The 20,048-nt window shown below is 45.2% G+C and overlaps 1 protein-coding gene across 1 annotated transcript in view; it reads left to right on the top strand.

Moving 5' to 3' along the window:
- si:dkey-100n23.5 (cyclic AMP receptor-like protein A) overlaps positions 1-20,048 on the top strand; it is a 334,022-nt gene that overhangs the window by 233,606 nt on the left and 80,368 nt on the right. Inside the window, exons 8-9 of the mRNA XM_038802132.1 lie at positions 1,649-1,687; positions 11,720-11,798. Of these exons, the coding sequence (XP_038658060.1) occupies positions 1,649-1,687; positions 11,720-11,798 (118 nt within the window). The remainder of the gene's footprint in view (positions 1-1,648; positions 1,688-11,719; positions 11,799-20,048) is intronic.

The following is a 20,048-nucleotide window of genomic DNA, read 5'->3' as shown; positions in this document are numbered from 1 at the left end:
GTCTATCCCTTAGAAGGACTGCCCAGGGGGGGATTGGGGGGTGGAGGGGGGACTATGGGTTCGTTATGGGGGTTTGTTCTTATGGTTCTATGTTCATTACTCTTGTTGTTAATTTATTGTTTTTGTATTGGGGGGGAGGGGTTATTGTTTTTCTCTTTTCGTTGTTGGGATAAAATTTGTTGTTGGAAAATTTGAATTAAAATTATTTTTTTTAAAAGGGCTGGAATCCTCCGAATCCTCGGGGTCTTTCCCACCCATATAAAGGACAATATCAACTTCTCGCCCCTCCCAAAAAAAGATAGGCAGACATTGAAAAAAAAATCGTGGCAGAATATTCATCTCGATCGACTAGACCTTGTCCGCCAAGGACAGATATTCTTTTTAACCTTCTATTGCAAAATCTATTTGTGTTTGTTCAAAATCTGTGGAATCTTGGCTTTATTTTCTTAGCAAGTGTCTTGAATGTCGAACTTTATCTACTTTAAACAAAACATTATTAGTCCCTAAACAGATTTCGCCAAAGCCTGGGGGTCACGTCTAGAATAATAGTACCATCTGTGTGGAGCCCTGACACATTCTCCAAATTCCTCTGCCGTTGCCTTTAATTTAGTCGCGGAGCTGTGCTACGCAGACCAATGTCAATTAACCAGGGTGGGGGGCAGCACCATAGATCTCTACCTTTCTGGTCCATGTGGGTTTCTTCAATGATGTGAATGGGGAACTCTGCACATACCATGGAATTGCTTGCCCCAAGGGAATCAGCTTAAGGCAGTATAGCACCACTACACAAATTTCTACTCCCATAAGGTTGTTTGCATTTTTACAGAAATGGAATATTAGAATTGATTCCTTTGTAATTGATATTGCTGGAAAAATAATACTAAACTCAAAGCTTAAGCTTTGATTGAACTAATTATTTAGAACTCCTTTCAGATTATCTTTCAAAATCACAATTCCTATTTTGAGCAGGAAGTTTTTAGCAAAAATTATTTCATTCAAAACAGTATGGCAGGTTGAGATTTGTATTTATCTGCAATTCACATGGATAAGATAAGCAGTTTGTGCCATTTGTTTAGTGTTCTAAATCCACTAGGAATTGAAGACAAATATTTTATTTTAGCCTTGGGCATGATTGGTTAAGACAAAGCCACACGTAGTCAAATGGTTTCCTACTGATTCACTACAATGAAGTGACATCAATCAGGAATGGAACAACATAGTATATTGTCTCATGATCTCACTGAATGATAAAACGCTCACATAGAGGAGTTATATTCCTTAAATCAGTATGTTACCTGGCAAAATCACTAATTTTGTAATTCTATCACTAGCAACCTGACAATTGAAAATAGGTTTCTGAGATACACATATATACTTATACATTTGATTATGTGAGCATTTCGAAAATTAACTTAAACAGATATTACAAACTGAGTTTGTCAATTAATTGCAACCAACCAAGATCTCAGAATCCTCATTTTTTTGGTTTTTTATTTATTATCACATCTTCTGCTGTTGGTTAGCATATATCTGCTCATCGTAAATTGAACTTTTATTGTTTTATGCGCTTCATATTGATTGTGCGAACGTAATGGTCTCAGCTGCTTTTTATTTCCCTTCTATTTAAAGAATGTTTCTTCTTTTCCAGCTGGATTACAGATGATCATGTTGCCTGGAGATTTGGCATGTAAGTATGGCTGATTTAACTCTGAGCTCACAGTACATTTCAGGTCATCAACATTCCCTTTTCGTCTAAAATGTACAAGAAGAAACTCCAATAAAACTAGTTCGCCTCAGCTCTTAATGTACTCAGATTCCTATTGATAACAAATATCAGTAAGTGATGTTCCATTCTTATAGTTACACACTTGAACTTCATTGTTTATTTATGTAGAAGTCATGCTTGGATATTTGAGTTTATCAAAATAGTTTCCTCTGAGTGACAACATCTCTTAAATCCCGACATGTAATCAATGAGTATTCTTTACTCTGTAGGCTTCATTTCAGAATGATTTTGAGCCAGGTTCAAGCTGTGCAGAAAATATATCAGTGCGTTATATGTTGAAAGCAAAAGTGTTTTCAAGATTCCAAATGTATTTCCCCAGTATGTGTTGCTATAAGAGCAACCACTTGGAATTTACTCAAATCTTGCAGCATGGCAACGGTGAACGATGTCATAATGTTTTTCAGCACAAAAATCCAACATAAGTGACTTAAACCAATTTGTAAACAGGCTATACATTCATGAGCCCAGGAAGAAATGCCAGAAGGAGAACCCAGGCTGTGTATTAATTTTTCATACTTTCCAGGATGATGAGCATCCTCTGTACCTGCCAGGAGCATCTGACATAGTCTGATCAGGGACATCATTTCCCGCATAAAGCATTACATGGCTCTGCAAAAGATCCTCCCTGTGAAATTGACTACATCGCTAAGCCTACAAAACGATCATATATATATAATCCATTGCTATATCACTCCATGTAGAAATTGCTATACAAACAGCCATTGTTTGTAATTACTTTAATGGCTAAAAATGATGCATAATTTATTACTTCAGAGAACTCAGTCATTATACTACCTATCACCATTGCACTTTTTGTCAGCATAGTGCTTTTTCCTCATGCCCTGTTTTAAGCTTCTTCTTAGTGTCCTAATAATCAGGAGTGACAGACTGGCTGGTTGTTACTGTAGAAGTTGCTTCTCATTGAGTGCTTGTGGCTAGCTTCTCACCTGAACATCATATGCTGATGACCAGCTTTTGACAGCTCCTCCATAGTTGTTGACTGGCTCTCTGAGAGATTTATTTTTTTAATGAAAACTCTGAATATTTAGGAGCATGGAAGTACCATTTCCTTGATTTCAAAATTGCTGCTTTCACCTTCCTCAAAGATGATCCAATAGTCCTCTATGTTTGTAACCACCTTTTAAAGCTCTCAACTAAGAGGCCTCTCCCTGGCATAACACACATCCCTTCTGAAACTCTCTTCAAATCCTTTTGATCAACTTTTACCCTTCTCGCAGTAATGAGATGGTCTTAATTATAAATTGTACCAATCCATCCATTATGTCTGATGCTCATTTCCAAACTCTCTGCAGCTTTTGGTATAGACAGCATTGTCATATTCCTTCATTGCTTTTTATCTATTGTGCTGGAACTTATGGTGGCAGCCACGGAGTGAGTGGTCGCACGTTTGGTCGCTCCTGCTTGAGGCGGAATTGTTTGGTCCTTGTTGAGTGTGTTTGCTGTTACAAAGTACAGGAACGGACAGAGCTAAGAATTCTCCGTCGGGTGGGCATGTCTCAGCTCGATCAGACAAGGAGTGCAACTGTAAAGAGGCAACAGTCAGATGAGGATTTTTCGAGGAGACCGGTTACAAAAAAAGATGACTGGGAGATCTGTGGTATTGTTGCCCGCTCAGTGGTCCCGGGAACAGTTGATGGAGTTTATGGCGCTCAAGTTTCGGCAGCAAAGACAGGAGGGCTCAGAAGATCTGGCTAAGGTAGCTGACCCAAGAGAGTGGAGCAGAGGTTGGAGGCACATAGAGCATTAGTCGAAAAAGTGGAAGAGTTGGTTTCAGACAATGAGGACCAGTTAGCCTCCTTGGAGGCAAGTTTGGCATGTCAGCTATGACCCTCACCAACCTCTGCAGATGTACCATAGAAAGCATTCTTTCTGGTTGTATCACAGCTTGATATGGAGCCTGCTCTGTCCACAACCGCAGGAAACTACAAAAGGTCGTGAATGTAGCCCAGTCCATCTCGCAGACCAGCCTCCCATCCATTGACTCTATCTGTAATTCCCGCTGCCTCAGAAAGGCAGCCAGCATAATTAAGGACCCCACGCACCACGTACATACTCTCTTCCACCTTCTTCCGTCAGGAAAAAGATACCAAAGTTTGAGGTCACGTACCAACCAACTCAAGAACAGCTTCTTCCCTACTGCCATCAGACTTTTGAATGGACCAACCTCGTATTAAGTTGATCTTTTCTCTACACCTTGCTATAACTGTAACATTATATTCTGCAGTCTCTCCTTCCTTCCCTATGTACGGTATACATTGTTTGTACAGCATGCAAGAAACAATACTTTTCCCTGTATACTAATACATGTGACAATAATAAATCAAATCAAAGATGATGCTGGTGGCGAAGGACCAAAGGAAGCTGAGGGAGAAAGTGGAGCATTTGGAGAATCGGCCGAGGAGCTAGAATCTCCAGATTGTGGGATTGCTCAAAGGCATTGAGTGAACAAAGGCCACGGAGTATATAGTGAACATGCTTGGGAAGCTGGTGGGGGAGATGTCTTCGACCGATGGTGGTACGGCTGCACAGATATTTAGACAAGGAAAAGATTCTATGGTGAGTGAAGGAGACAATGAAGTGCACCTGGGAAGAGAATGTGATTCGGATCTACCAGGATTTGTGTGCGGAGTTGATGAAGCGCCGGGCTGGGTTTAACAGGGTCAAAGCCATCCTGTTCAAGAAAGGTTTGGGGTGCTGCACCCAGACTGGTTGTGGATCATGTACCAGGGCCAGGAGTTCTACATGGACACATCAGAGAAGGTGAACAGGTTTTTGCGAGACAATAGACTTGGGGACTTGTAAGAGCTTTGGACTATAGAGATACCAGTGCAGAGGGGGGAGTGTTGGTGTTTTTTTCGGTTGGGTTGAATGTTGTATCATGTTGGATATTACGTGGGCTATTGGGGTTGTGGGCATATGTGGGAATGTGGTGGAGAGGGGACGAGGAAGTAGGGAGGGGTTTGGGGGAATGGCATTTGCTTTGAGTGGGGGCCACTATGCTAGCGGAGAGGCTAGTTACTGGGAGTGAAGTGGGGAATAGAGCGATTGGCGGTGCTCAGAGCTGCCAAAAATGGGGGCATGGGCGAGCGACTGGCAGAGTTGCTCCAACTGGAAAAATATCAAGTTCATCTGAGAGGGGTGGAGGAAGGGTTCTACACAAGGTGGAGGCTGTTCATTGATTTATTTAATGGACAATAGCTCGTCAATGTGGGAGGGGGATTTCTGTTCTGTTTGGAGTTGGGGGGTGCTGGGTGTAAAAGGAAGGGATGGTACGGGGGAATGGGAGCAATTGTGTATCGTTAATTGTTGTTGTTGTTGTTTGCCTGTTTCTGCTCTGTGTGTATTTGAAAATACCTCCAATAAAATATTTTTCAAAAAGAAGTCTGTAGAGTGGTGGAGGGAGGTCTTGAACTGCATTTGGGATTTGGATGCCCTTGATCTCTTTGATGCCAGACTTCCTGGCTTGGAGGCCCCACCCCGCCAAAGTGACGGCATAAAACACACACCTCTAAAGTTTTTTGACAGTGCCATAAGATCTGGAGTAAACGCCTGGCTGTTTCTCTGGGGAGAAACACTCCAGTTTTCAGTCAGAACCTGGCACCTTGCTATTTTTTTAGAATGCCGCCCAGTGACTTCTGTGTCTGACCCCACACAATCCCCTCCAGTTCTCGAGGATCTTTCCTTGCCCTCCAGTTCTTCCTCATCTATATGTTGCCTCTCAATTGTATCACACCTCCCTTCCATTTCCTTAATGTGGTGGGTTCAAGATTCAGTCTGCAATCCTTGCAGGTTTAACCAAAACGTAGAGATTTATTTGAAAGTTGTTACATAGAAACATAGAAAATAGGAGCAGGAGGAGGCCATTCAGCCCTTCAAGCCCTTTCCGCCATTTATTATGATCATGCCTGATCATCCAACTCAATAGTCTAATCCTGCTTTCCCCCCATATCTTTTGATTCCCTTCGCCCTAAGTACTCTATCTAACTGTTTCTTGAAAATATATAGGGCGGGATTCTACGTCGGCTGATGCTGGAATCGGGAAATGTGATTGGGCGGAGAATCAGTTTTGACGCTGAAATCGCGGTGGGCACCAGTTTCACGCCAAATTGCAATTCTCCGTTGTCTTGACAGCGCTGTCAATGTGTTCCACTTCGCATGTACAGTAAACACCATTGTCATATCATTAGCGGGCCTGACCCGGTATTTCCAGAGCGTTAGCGATTCTCCGCCTCCACTGTGGCGAATTCACGATAGTGAGGTTCACTTGTGCTTTTAAAAATCCTGACACTGGCGCCGTGACTGAGGAGGCAGAGAGAGAGGAAGTAGGACACGCAGAAGCGCGACCATGGGCTGCTGAGCTGGTCACTGGCTAGGGGGGGGGGAGAACCGGGGGGGGGGGGGGGGGGGACCCTGGGTGTCTAGGCAAGGACCGCCATTAGCGTGGCCTGCAAGGCAGCCATCTTGCTGCGCACCCCACCGACCACCCACCGTTGACCCTGGTTCTGCAGAGTGACACTGGCCGTATGGGTGCTTCCACCCCATCCCCCACACTCCGCACCCCATCCTCTGCCATGTCCTGCCAAACTGGTCACCACCCGCCGGGGGCATCACGCATCCCACCCAAGGGCAATGCCCTTAGTAGCCCTATAGGGGGGCGCCGGATGGGGAAGCGGAGCATACCATTGACAAGGCAGCTGCAACCAACAGTACTCCTGGCAGCAGGGGCGGGCGCCAGAGGCTCCCACGGTTCCGGACTCAACGGGACCTGGGATGTGGAGACGAGGGGGTGGAGGACATGAGGTGGCAGAGCCAGTGGACCTGGTTGGGCACGGGTTCTGCACCATGCTAACATGTCGGCCTTTCACCCCCTACAGATAATAGAAATTGGAATTCAACCAACAATGATGGCCTTTCTCCTATTCTCCACAGCCCAGGGTGATGCCCTGTGGAGGTGCTGAAGGAAGAGGAAGCTGCAGAAGCAGACAGAGCGTTCAGCAGCAGACGGAGCGTGCAGCAGCGGATGGAGCGTGCAGCAGCGGACGGTGCGTGCAGCAGCAGATAGAGCATGCAGCAACAGACGGAGTGTGCAGCAACAGACGGAGCGTGCAGCAGCGGACGGTGCGTGCAACAGCAGATAGAGCATGCAGCAACAGACGGAGCGTGCTGCAACAGACGGAGCGTGCAGCAGCAGATGGAGCGTGCAGCAGCAGATGGAGCGTGCAGCAACGGACGGAGCGTGCAGCAGCGGACAGAGCGTGCAGCAGCGGACGGAGCGTGCAGCAGCGGACGGAGCGTGCAGCAACGGTCGGAGCGTGCAGCAGCGGACGGAGCGTGCAGCAGCGGACGGAGCGTGCAGCAGCGGACGGAGCGTGCAGCAGCGGACGGAGCGTGCAGCAGCGGACGGAGCGTGCAGCAGCGGACGGAGCGTGCAGCAGCGGATGGAGCGTGGAGCATGCAGCAACAGACGGAGCATGCAGCAGCGGACGGAGCGTGCAGCAGCGGACGGAGCGTGCAGCAACGGTCGGAGCGTGCAGCAGCGGACGGAGCGTGCAGCAACGGACGGAGCGTGCAGCAGCGGACGGAGCGTGCAGCAGCGGATGGAGCGTGGAGCATGCAGCAACAGACGGAGCATGCAGCAGCGGACGGAGCGTGCAGCAGCAGACAGAGCGTGCAGCAGCAGACGGAGCGTGCAGCAGCAGACGGAGCGTGCAGCAGCAGACGGAGCGTGCAGCAGCAACGGAGTATGCAGCAGCAGAGTATGCAGCAGTGGAATAGGAGGCAGTCGCTCAGGATGGAGAGTCGGCCGGAGTTCAACAGGCCGGAGAGGAGGAGGCGCAAGGGCAGCGCCGCATAAGACCTTGTGTGTACTGGCAGAGCCTGTCATTCGAGGACCTGCCGGACCAGGCATACCGTCGAAGACTCCGGCTGAGCAAGGGGACAGAGCAGCATATGTGCCAGATTATAGCGCAGCTGGCACTGTGGGGGGAATGGGGAAGGACACCTGCTCATGGTGGCCGTCAAGGTGACGGTTGCCCTGAACTTTCACCTGTCCGGGATCGCACAGACCTCTGTGCACAGGTGCTTCCGCACCATCATGGAGGCCCTATATGCCCAGTTATCCACTGCCGCCCTGCCTGATAACACCCATACAAAAGCCTCAGACTGACGCAGAGACCCACTACCACAACACCCATGCAGCAGCCAGGGGCGTGATCAAGCGGTGCTCCGGCATCCTGAGAATTCGGAATGTCCAATTCGCCTAACAAGCAGATCTTTTGGGATTTGTGGAAGGAAATAGGAGAACCCAGAAGAAACCCACACAAACATGGGAGAACGTGGAGACTCCGCAATGACCCAAGTGGGGAATCGAACCTGGGACCCTGGTGCTGTGAAGCAATAGTGCTTACCACTGTGCTAAGATGTTATGAACTCGAAAGAGTGCAGGAGGATGTTGCCAGGACTCCAGGGACTGAGTTATGGGGAGAGATTGGACAGGCTAGGACTTTATTCTTTGGAGCGTAGGAGACTGAGGGGTGATCTTATAGAGGTGTATAAGATCATGAGAGGCATGGATAGGGTGAATGTACTCAGTCTTTTTCCCAGGGTTGGGGAATCGAGAACTGGAGGGTTTAGGTTTAAATTAAGAGGGGACGGAATTATGGGAACCTGAGGAGCAACTTCTTTTACACACAGGGTGGTATGGATATGGAATGAATTGCTGGAGGAAGTGGTTGAGATAGGGGCATTGACAACATTTAAAAGGCATATAGACATATACATGGATAGGAAACATTTGAAGGGATATGGGGCAAATGCAGGCAAATGGAGTTAACTTAGATGGGCTTTTTGGTTGGCATTGCCCAGTTTGGGCCATGTTGTTGATTCTATGATTTTATGATTCTATGACTGTAATGGCCATTCAGATAATAGTCTGCCTTCTCGTTTTTGCTGCCAAAGTGGATAACCTCGCATTTCTCCAGATTATTCTGCCATTGCCTTTTATTTGCCCACTCATTCAACTTATCCAAATCATACTGAAGGATCTCTGCATCCTCCTCGCAGTTCACCGTCCCATCCAATTTGATCTCATCTGCAAATTTGGAGATATTACATTTTGTTCCCTCATCTAAATCATTGTGAATAGCTGGTGCCCTAGCATCGATCATTGCAATACCCCATTAGTCACTGCCTGCCAATTTCTATTCTCTGAATACACTACCCCGAATCCCATGAACTTTAAATTTACACACCAATCTCTTATGCGGAACTTTGTCAAAAGCCTTCTGAAAGTCCAAAGATACCACATATTCTGGCTCCCCCTCATCTACTCCACTAGTTACATCCTTGAATAATTCCAATAGATTGTCAGCATGATTTCCCCTTCATAAAACCATGCTGACTGTGTCCGATCCTGCCACTGTTTTCTAAATGCTCCGCTTTAAAATCTTTGATAATCTTCCTCACTACTGACGTCAGGCCTACTGGTCTATAATTTCCTGTTTTCTCTCTACCTCCCTTCTTCAATAGTGGGGTTACATTAGCTACCCTCCAATCTGCAGGAACAGTTCCAGAGCCTATATAATCCTGGAAGACGACCACTATTTCTAGCGTCACTTCCTTAAGTACTCTGGGATGTAGATTATCAGGCCCTGGGCATTTATCAGCCTTCAATCCCATCAATTTCTCCAACATAATTTCTCGACTAATATTGATCTCCTTCAGTTCCTCCCTCTCACTGAACCCTGCCTTCCCCAACATTTCTGGTATCTTATTTGTGTCTTCACTTGTGAAGACAGAACCAAAGTATATGTTTAGTTGCTCAGCCATTTCTTTGTTCTCCATTTTAAATTCCCTTGTTTCTGACTGTAAGGGACCTGCATTTGCCTTCACCAATCTTTTTTTCTTTACGGACCTATAGAAACTTTTACAGTCAGTTTTTATGTTCCCTGCAATCTTACTCTTATACTCTATTTTCCCCTTTTTAATCAATCCATTGGTCCTTCTTTGCTGAATTCTACACTGCTCCCAATCCTCAGACCTGTTGTTTTTCTTGGCCAATTTGTATGCTTCTTCCTTGGATCTAATACTATCTCTAATTTCACTTGTAAGCCATGGATTGGCTGCCTTTCCCATTGTACTTTTGTGCCAGACAGGAATAAACAATTGGTGCAGTTCCCCATGCGCTCTTTGAATGTTTGTCATTGGCTAGCCAGTGTCATCCCCTTAAGTAACATTTCCCAATCTATCATAGCCAACTTGAGCCTCATGCCATCGTAGTTTTCTTTATTACGATTCAGGGCCCTTGTCTCAGAATCAATTATTTCACTCTACACCTTGATGAAAAATTTTCTCATATTATGGTCGCTCATCCCCAAAGGGTCTCACACAACTGGATTGCCAATGATTCCATTCTCATTACACAGTCTAAGATGACCTGCTCTCTAATTGGTTCCTCAACTTATTGGTCCAGAAAGCCATTCCGTATACACTGCAGGAATTCCTCCTCTAAGATATTGTGGCTAATTTGATTTGCCCAATCTATATTCAGATTAAACATTACAGACTGCAAGGTTACAATTTCCTGTTGCCTGGACAAATGGCCAATGGTATAATCTCCGATGATGTCACACAGTTGTTCTCTTATAGTGCCCGTGTTGAGCTACAAGCCTGCCTGTGAGGAGAAATTAAAAAAATACAACATTTAACTCCACAATAATTTCAGTGCTAATTTCTTAAACCTTATTACCCCCACCCATACCCCTCCACTTCCCTCACCGTCTTTAAATGTATTCTCAAAAAACATCTTTTCAAAATAGCTTTTGGTCACCACTCCTATCTCTCTCATCCAGGCTCAGGGCCTGTTTTCACATTTCTTGTTAGTTCTTTTACTGCCTCTCTAATGCATGTTTTCTACATTACTGAACTATGTGCATGTGAGTTATTATTATAAGAAGCTTTGTACATCTGAATTATTATTATAAGTAGACGTGCTGTAACCCTCACGAGAGTCACGGGGTGTGGTCTGTCAGTTTACCTGTGACCTTGGAAGAGTACGAGCTTCCCCGTTAAGGGGGCAGGGCTTTCCCTCAACAGGGCAGGCCAAGGGACATAAAAACCTCAACCTCCTGGGTCGGCGTGTAAAACCTTTCATTCAGCGAGTGAAGTTGTGCATTGTAGCTTATCGTGCGATTAAATCCTTCGTTTGTTTTATTCATCGCTTCCTTGTGGTTGCTGTGTCTGGACCTTTTTTAAACATCACTGGAATTGGTCCACCATTAAATCACATCACAAATTTCTATGTGTTCCACTCAAGGTGCGCAATTTGGCCAATATCTTCACCAAAAGCTTTTTGATACATTTCCATGACTTCAGAAGTCACAAGCTGTAACTACATTGGTTAGTTAACAAATTAATGTTTGAGTAGTTGTACTTTGGCCATGTTGTTGCATTGAAACTGAGACCAATCTTACACTCTGTTAATGTCCCACCTTGTCACACTGGATAGTGGTTGAATTTTTCCCTTCTGTGATCGAGGGACACTGATGCGAATTGTAGCACCACACTGCTACACCAGCTGAGTTTATTGCTTGTTGTTGATCAATTGCCTCACTTTCTTGTCTTAGATCCGTATCTTGTGTTATTGACGAGCGTATAGAATAGCACCAAACATTGATTGAAAAGTCTGTATTTTACCATACTCACAGTTAAGAAATCTCTTCCCTCCATTTTTCACCTCTAAATTTTCATTCTCATAATACACAATGGATTGTTCCCAGCAGTGTAGTGATTAGTTGATGTGGCAAAGACCTGTTTGTTTTAAGAGCAATCGGATGCCTCTGCAATTGGAGAAATTGTGCTGTATACCTTGATAGAGATTTTAAAAACTGTCACATTTATTTTATTTTTTTGCAGATGGTACATCCCATTGTTTGTCCTCATCTTTCTGATGATGTCCTGCTATCTTCACATTTTCTATGTGGCTAAACGAAGGGTAAGGATCCAAATTTGAAATTACTGAAACATAATAAATTATTGCAAAAAAATCAATCCTCAATTTCTATAGTTGTTTCTCTTTGACTTTGTCTTCTTCTGTTTAGGGAACAAATACAGTAATCATTCTTTATGTTGGTGTTTTTATAAAATGATGGATGGCAATCTATCAATCCTGTTAAATACCTCTTTCACTGCCCATTATGTTAATAATATAGTTATCATCTGAAACTATTTGCTTTTGTTGCATATTACTTTCTGGGATAATTTGTGAATTGCATCAGCTTTATTTGCATTTCTATATGTAAAATGTAAAATGGTGTTAATACTGCATTCAGTGGAGAGCCCAAGAATGGATGTGGGAAATACTTGATTAAAACCTGAGCATAGGTTAGTCTGGATGAAATAAAGGAGAAAGTAATTTGTTTTTACACAGTGCCTTATTATTTCTCCAACTAACACCCCTGAGAGCTAGATATCCAACAAATTGCTTTGATGTTCAGTCGTTATTTAAATATGCATCATGTAGCTTTTTTAGTTTTTGACACTGTGTGACCATGAGCCTGTCACAGAACGCAACTGTAATACACTATTTTCTTTAAATTTGACTTTTTCAGACTTTGATACACTCGGGTAGGCATTCAGGACCTGAACATACAAAATAGGAGGCCCCAAAAAATCCTGCTCCAATGTTCAATAAGATCATGCTGATCCTCAACCTCAATTCCACTTTTTTGCTGTGTCCCCATATGATTGATTCCCTTGGAGTCCATAAGTTAATACATTTCAGCCTTAAGTTTGCTTGATGACCAATCGTTCACAGCCTTCTGGGATAGAGAATTCCAGATATTCACAACACTAAGTGAAGAAATTTCTTCTCATCTCAGTCCCACATGACTAACCTCTTATCCTGAGACTATGTTCCCTACTTCAGTTCTCTTCAGCCATGAAAAGACCCTCTCAGCATCTACCTTGTCCAACCCTCTCAAAACCTTGGGCAGGATACTCCAATAATAGGGCTATGTCCTCATGCCCGCGAAAAAACGCATGCAAATCACTCTGGACTTACCTGGAGTAAGTCCATGGTGATTCTGCGATTTGCAGGGGGTTAGCAGGGCCCCGGATTGCTCCTTGCAGCTCCGGCTGCCACTAAGCGGGCCCTACCTTTCAGGTTGGGGGTCCGCGCAAGCGCAAGGTGGCGGCCTGTGTCAGCCGTCCCGTGCGATATGGCCGGCCCACACCACGGACCGGCACCAACAAGATAGGCCTCCAGATCGCGCATGCCCACGGATCGGTGACCCCGAATAATAGCCTGGCTGTCCTGGAGGCATCCCCCCCCCCCCCGCCCGTGAATGATCCCCCCGCCCCCCACCAAGGCAGCCGCAGACTGAGTCCGCAGCCGCCACGACGAGTGCCTGCTGGGTGGAACCATGAGAGAACCACGCCAGCGAGAACTCGGCCAGCTGCGCCTAGAGAATCGCTGCGGGGGCCTCTTTCAATGGCCCCCGACCAGCACTGCGTCGACCTCGCGCGCCCGATTGGCGGCGATTGTCCGGTCCGGCATCGGACCTGATCACGGGTCTGACGACCATTCTCCGCCCTCGCGCCGAGCGCGATTTCGGCGCCGAGGCTCGGAGATTTAATGCTTTAATGAGACCACCTCCCAATCTTACAAACTCTAGAAAGTACAGACCCATTCTCTTCCCGTAGGACAACCTTCTCACCCCAGGAATCAATCTAGTGACCATTTATTACATTTTCCCTAAGTTAAGTATATCTTGCCTTTGGTATGGAGACCAAACCCATACACAATGGGCTGCATTCTCTGTTTCGGAGACTAAGACTCCATGCTGGCCTGAAAACAATGGTGTTTTATGCGAGGAAACTAACGCAAAACAGCCACCGATTTGCCATTTTGCTGGGGGCTAGCAGGGAGGCAGCTTTGAGCTCCCAGTTCGAACTGCCGATTCGGCCCAGAGCATTTCCGGGTCGTGACTGCGCACCGCAGAGATAGTACCCCATTCGGTTGCTTGCGCATCCCGGACCACCTGCCCACAGTGCCCCCAGCCCCGAATGAAGCCCCCCCTGCCCCCAGATGGATCCTCCCCGACTGTGGCGACGCCTGACTGTGTCCGCAGCTGCCACGCCAAGTTACATTACATAGAACATAGTTCCCGACGGGTGAGACCACACGTGTCCCACGCCGTCGGGAACCCGGCCGGTCGGGGTCGGAGCATCGCGGGGTGGGCCTCAGGCAATGGCCTGAGGCCGTGGATACGTGGTGCGGCGTACTCCTAGAGTACGGTGCTTTTTCAGGGGGCAGAGCATCGCGAAAGTGGCACCGCCCCCAATTTTGGCATCATCGGGGATTCTCTGCCCCCCTCGCTGAAAGCGATTTTGGCGTCTGGGAGCGGAGAATCCAGCCCAATACCTCTGGTGTGGTTTCATCAAAGCCCTGCACAATTGCAGCATGACTTCCTTCCTTTTGTGCTTCCAATTCACGTGCAATATATTTCAACATAACCATCTGCTTTCCTAATTGCTCGCTGTACCTGCGTGTTAACTTTTCCATGTTATGCACATGAACACTCAAATATTCTGAGCAACAAAATTAAATAGCTTCTCGCTATTCACAAAATATAATGGGTGGAATTCTCGTCGGCAGCATCCTCCGCTTCGCCGGCACTGCACCCACGCCTGCGGATTTCCCGACGGCATGGGATGGCCACAATGGGAAGTCCTATTGGTGCTGCTGTGACAGAGGATCCCACTACTGGCGGGGGGCACGCCGCACCAGAACAAGGGTCTGGCACGATGGAGAATCCCGCCCAGTGTTTCTCTTTTTCCCAGCAGAATGAATAGTTTCACATTTCCCCATATTTTACACCATCTGCCGCCACCTTGTCCACTCACTTAAACTATCTATGTCCCTTTGAGGGCTTTTTATGTGTTCCTCACAGCTTACTTTCCCTCGCAAAGCTGGCTACATTACACTCAGTCCCTTCATCTAAGTCATTAATATACCTTGTAAAAAAAATGAAGCCCTAACACTTATCTTTGGGACACACCATTAATAACAGCCGGCTAATCAGGAAATTACCTATTTTTATCCAACTCTCCGTTTTCAGCCCTTTAATCAATCCTTGATCCATATCACCAGCAACCCCATGAGCCCTTATCTTGTGCAACAACCTTTTGTCTTGCACCACATTGATTTGCTTTTGATAATCCAAATGTACCACAGATAATCATTACCTGCCTTGCTAATTACATCCCTCAAATCCTCTTAGATTTGCGAAACACGATTTCCCTTTCAAAAAAGCCATGGCTGTCCATAGCCTAAAGGTGGACACTTCAATACAATACTGAGAAAGTTCTGCACTGTCGAAGGTGCATTCTTCAGATAAGATGTTTGAACTATCTGTCCTGACAGGTGGACGCAGAAGATCCCACTGCACTATTTTGAAGAAGAGTAACCCCCAGGAAACCCACTCCTAAACGTAGGAAATGTTGGAAGATGCCAGTGCATCCACTATCTCTGTAGCCACCCCTTTTAGAATGCTGGAGTGTAGGTCATCAGATCCAAGAGATTTATTAGCTTTCAATCCATTAATTTATTTCTCCAGCACTTTTCCTTTACTAATATTAATTATACTCCACACTCTCGTTCGACCCATGGTTCCCAATATTTATGATTTTGGTTTAGTGTCTTCAATGTGAAGAGAGACACAAAATATTTGATTATTTATTGGCACAGTTTTTAAAAATCCTCAATACAGTATTTTTTAATGGCACATGCATTTTTACATTATGGTAGTCTGTCTGTCCCTTATGGGGCTGTATATTACACTCCCCTGCCAGTGGGTTTGAAGGTGTGAGTCTCATGAAATCGAGCATATGCCCTTCTTGCCGCATACCTGTCCACACCCACGCTGTATGAAATGTTACCGGTGGGGGCATTGGGTGGCCTGCACAGCCGTGGACCTATTGAGACTCTTCAGTGACCAATTAATGGTCACATAAGGGCCTCATGCTGTTTCACCCATGCCCTGCGGGGAGCTCAGCTGCTTTAGTTGCATGGGGTAGTGTCAGATGTGGCTGTGTGGAGGTTGGGGTACATCTCCAACCCCAGACCACTTTTCCCCTACCTATTTACTCCCCCCACCAACCCCCCCCCCCCCCCCCCCCCTCCCCTCTTCCATCTCCTTTCTCCCCCAATCCTCATGCTGGGGCCTGCCAGCCTGACCCCAACAAAATCTCCAGCCCTCCCCACTTACTTTAGTGACCGGCTCCAGTGACAATCTCCATCAGAAACCGGGACTTCCTGTCCATGAGAGATGTAAATTCTGCCTGCAGCCTTTTTAGCTGGGGACGCAGGTCCTCGAAGTCCCATGAAATCCAGATTATGGTATATGTTTTCTGATGCCATATTTGTATGGAAATCATGTAATGTTATTTTTTCAAGATACACTTTACCACCCCCCCCCCCCCCACCCCCCCCCCCCCCCCCCCCCCCTCACCCACCAATCCTCCACCCCTTCCATTCCTTTTATATTACCCTCAGCTTAACTTTCAGACTGCAATTGTCGCACCATCACACTCAATCCAGTGCTGCACCAAAATAATTGATAGCTCTAGAGTAACGATTTTTATTCTAATTGCTGGACAGGCAATGGAAGGGACCAGCCACTGTGTGAGTTTCCGTCATCTACAGGATCAATAAAACTAACAGCCTCTGGCCTAGGGAGCTTGTGCATTTTTCTGACAGCCTTTGTGCAGTAATAGTTTGCCTGGGGTTTCATAGGCTGGTGTTCCCTGCTGAGCCAACACTCAGACATCCTACCCACCAGTATAGCCTGCTTAATTTCCACAAAAAGCCTTGTGAGATCAGTGTTTTGTTTGTGCCTCTTTCATTGCTGCCATTTTGCTGCTACCAATGTAATGTCCATTTTAAACAGTTAAACATTTTATGAATAAAGAATAGTTATTTTTATATTTTTACCACAGTCTGCTTCAGTGCCACGCAAGGCTGATTGAAATATGTACTAAATATTGCTTTTTTTCTGAGGATGGTTGGCTATTTTGATTTAATTATAAATACTTGTTTATTATAGTGCATCTTGCTCTATTCATAATGCTAGATTCTGAATCAACAAACCCGTGTTTAGCCAGATGCATGTGAAAACACAGTCAAGTTCACCGTGAAAAGTCAAGATTTTTGAGACAGTCAGAATTAGTAGGTAATCATTATAAACCAATTTTAAGTAAGTGCAGTCACTTGACTTGTGTCTGAATAAATTTATATCTTTACTATTTGGATACTGAATTTGAAGATAATATAGATATTTCAAATCTTTCAGAATGTTTTTAAGATAAAAATTAATATTTAAATACGGGAATAAGGCAGGGGAGTGGGATTAGATAGAATGTACTTTTCGTGAGCTAGTGCACACTCAATGGGCCAAATGGCCTCCTTTTGCACACTGAAGATTCTGTGATTCTGTAAATATTTTGATATTTTCTTTGATTGTTACTGTGTTGTATATAAGACTTAAAGGCAAGGACAGTATCTTAACTAATGTCACCATACATCGAATATAAATAGTTTCAGCGGTCTATTAATTTATTTTCAATCAATATCCTCATTGTTTTCTTAAGGGTAAGCGTTAGCTTTGTCTGAAAATTGATCAACTCTGAAATGTTGTGTTCATTTATTTCCCTTTTAAAAAAAAACAGTTTCCATTAAAAATGCAATAAGGTTGTGTTGTGTTATGTATTTTTTTAAGAACATTGTAAGAAGATAAATTTAGTGTACTGTGTTTAAATTCTCGGACTGTAGATTTAATTGGTTTTTTGATGCGCTGAGATGTTGCAGGTTAAATTGGACAGCCTCTGAAAATGGGCGGTGCACAATTATCCCACTGCAGTTGTTTGCAATGTTGGCGGCATGCCAACTTTGTGCTCCTTTCCAGCTTGCATGATTGCTGTATGCAGTCAACACTGAATGCAGTATTGAGTGGCTAAAGGTCTCCACAGGGAACCCAACTTTGTGCAAGACTGGTATCACTCACAGCCAGCCTGCACTACCTATTGGGGAAGTGTGTTCTACTTGAAACAGATGCTGCAACTGTGTGTGGACAAGAGTCAAATAATGGTGCAACAAGGGAGAGAGTGTGCTCCGACATTCTTTCATGCTGCACAGACAGACTTTGCAAAGACCAAATAGCTGTTGTGGTCATTGCCACCAATCCAATTGTGAGGACCTGGATGCAGTAAAATAAAAAGTTAATCGACCTAACATGTGTGGTCAAGGTTAATAAATTTACCTTCAAATACCATATTCCACCAACTGCACCTTACATATTGCCCAATGCACACACTCCTATCGCTCACCTATATTTGGTCTCTATCAATTATAACTCAAACCTAACAATCATAGTTTCACATTACCTTCACATACTTAGCAAACCTCACACCCACATCTCTCAGCTTGCACATGCTCCCAGCTTTTCAACTATGACAGCCACATCAACCAAAAATATTGCATCAGAAACATTGATGCACTTTCCTTTCTTGCAAGAAAAGTTGACACATTGCCAGAGACAGCAGGTGCTAATGGCTGGGAAAAGCCATGCCTGCATATTCTCACCTGGATGGAGAAGACGGTGATCACCAACTTTGGAGCAGCCATTGCTAAGGCCATGGCTAGTTGTGACACTGAAACCATTGAAGGTGACGGTATCCACAACCCAATCCATTTTTTCACATCCCACTTCTGCCTTGCCCAGCAATATATTCTAATTTACAAGCTGCAGATTTCTCCTTTCAGATACCGAAGAACTGAAACCTATCTAGGCAGTGGTAAAAGAGCAAGAGGTGGACGAGCAGGAAGACAATGATGAAGAAACACCGTCATCCACTCTCACACTCATAGCCACTAGCTCAGATAATGACACTGCACATACTTTGGAGGATTGGTTCGAGCCAGGATTTCAATACGGACTCTGATGTAGAGAGCAGATGAGAACTGCAGTGTGGTAACCTACAGAAGAAGGCTGATGGGCATGAATAGTGAAATGATTGCGCATTGGCAGGCTTTCCAGAAAGCTTGCATGCAATGTCAAGGAACATCGAGGAGTCTGAAACATACTTGGCACAAGGCATTAAGCAGAACTTGGATGCTGTTCTTTCCAGCATGGAAACGGTGGCCAACTCCATTAGCACATGTGCGGTCCCAACCACAATTCAGCATCTGACGGCCAATTTCTCAGCTTCTATTGCAGCATAAACACAAGCCACCCAATCACTGGGTCCTTCAAAGAAAACTCAGACTTCTGTAATGGAAGCTCAGTTTGCTACTATTGTGGCTGTAGATACCAGTGTATAGAAGGGTTTGCAGGGTCTTGCAGCAGTCCAGCAATCTGTCCTCTTAAAAACAAATTACTAGGATTGCTGAAGCCTCGCCCCAGGAGATTGGCAGTGGCTTGGTGAAGCACTAACTTACTGTCATCTGTTAGAATGGTAACATTCAACCTCCTACCATTTATGCTGCACTAGTGCTCATGTTGTTGCCTGTCAGTCGAAACTGTTGCCGCTGATACCAAAAGGGTGCAGTCCATAACCAGGCCTTCTGGACCCAAAGGTACTTGACATCATCCTCCACTGAAAGTCATCAGCCTCTCACTGACTCTGTTACAGTCACCAGGGTAACACTGCATTCGGAGCATTAGTACAGACAATGGCACATGGAACGCCAACACTAATTGCACAAAGGTGGTTAGTTGAAAATGGTGCAACATATCGTGCAGCTAGGTTTATTAATTTGGTTTGGAATGTTTATTTTGTCTTTTTTTACTTTTGCATTGTGGCCAAGTGGCCACTGTGATGGTCAATAACAGATGGAAGGTAAGGTGTGGGACTTTGGTGAATGGGAAATTGTGGTTGCGTTTACTGGTATCATAACGTTAGCGGGGAGGGTCCAAGTGGTGAAAATGAATATTCTGCCGAGGTTCTTGTTTATCTTTTAGACTCTCCTGATCTTTATACCAAAGGCCTTTTTACGGAAAGTGGTCACAATCATCTCTGACTTTGTATGAGCGGGGAATGTGCCGAGAGTGGGGAGTACCTTGTTACAGAGGCAGAGGCAGCAGGGGGGGTTGGCGTTGCCAAACTTGCTTCATTATTATTGGGCGGAGAATGTGGACACGGTGCGGCGGTGGTGGCGAGGAGAAGGGGTAGAGTGGGTTAGGAT

This window comes from Scyliorhinus canicula, chromosome 7 (assembly GCF_902713615.1).
Source record: "Scyliorhinus canicula chromosome 7, sScyCan1.1, whole genome shotgun sequence".
Lineage (NCBI taxonomy): Eukaryota > Metazoa > Chordata > Chondrichthyes > Carcharhiniformes > Scyliorhinidae > Scyliorhinus > Scyliorhinus canicula.
This window is presented reverse-complemented; position numbering and strand designations above follow the sequence as displayed.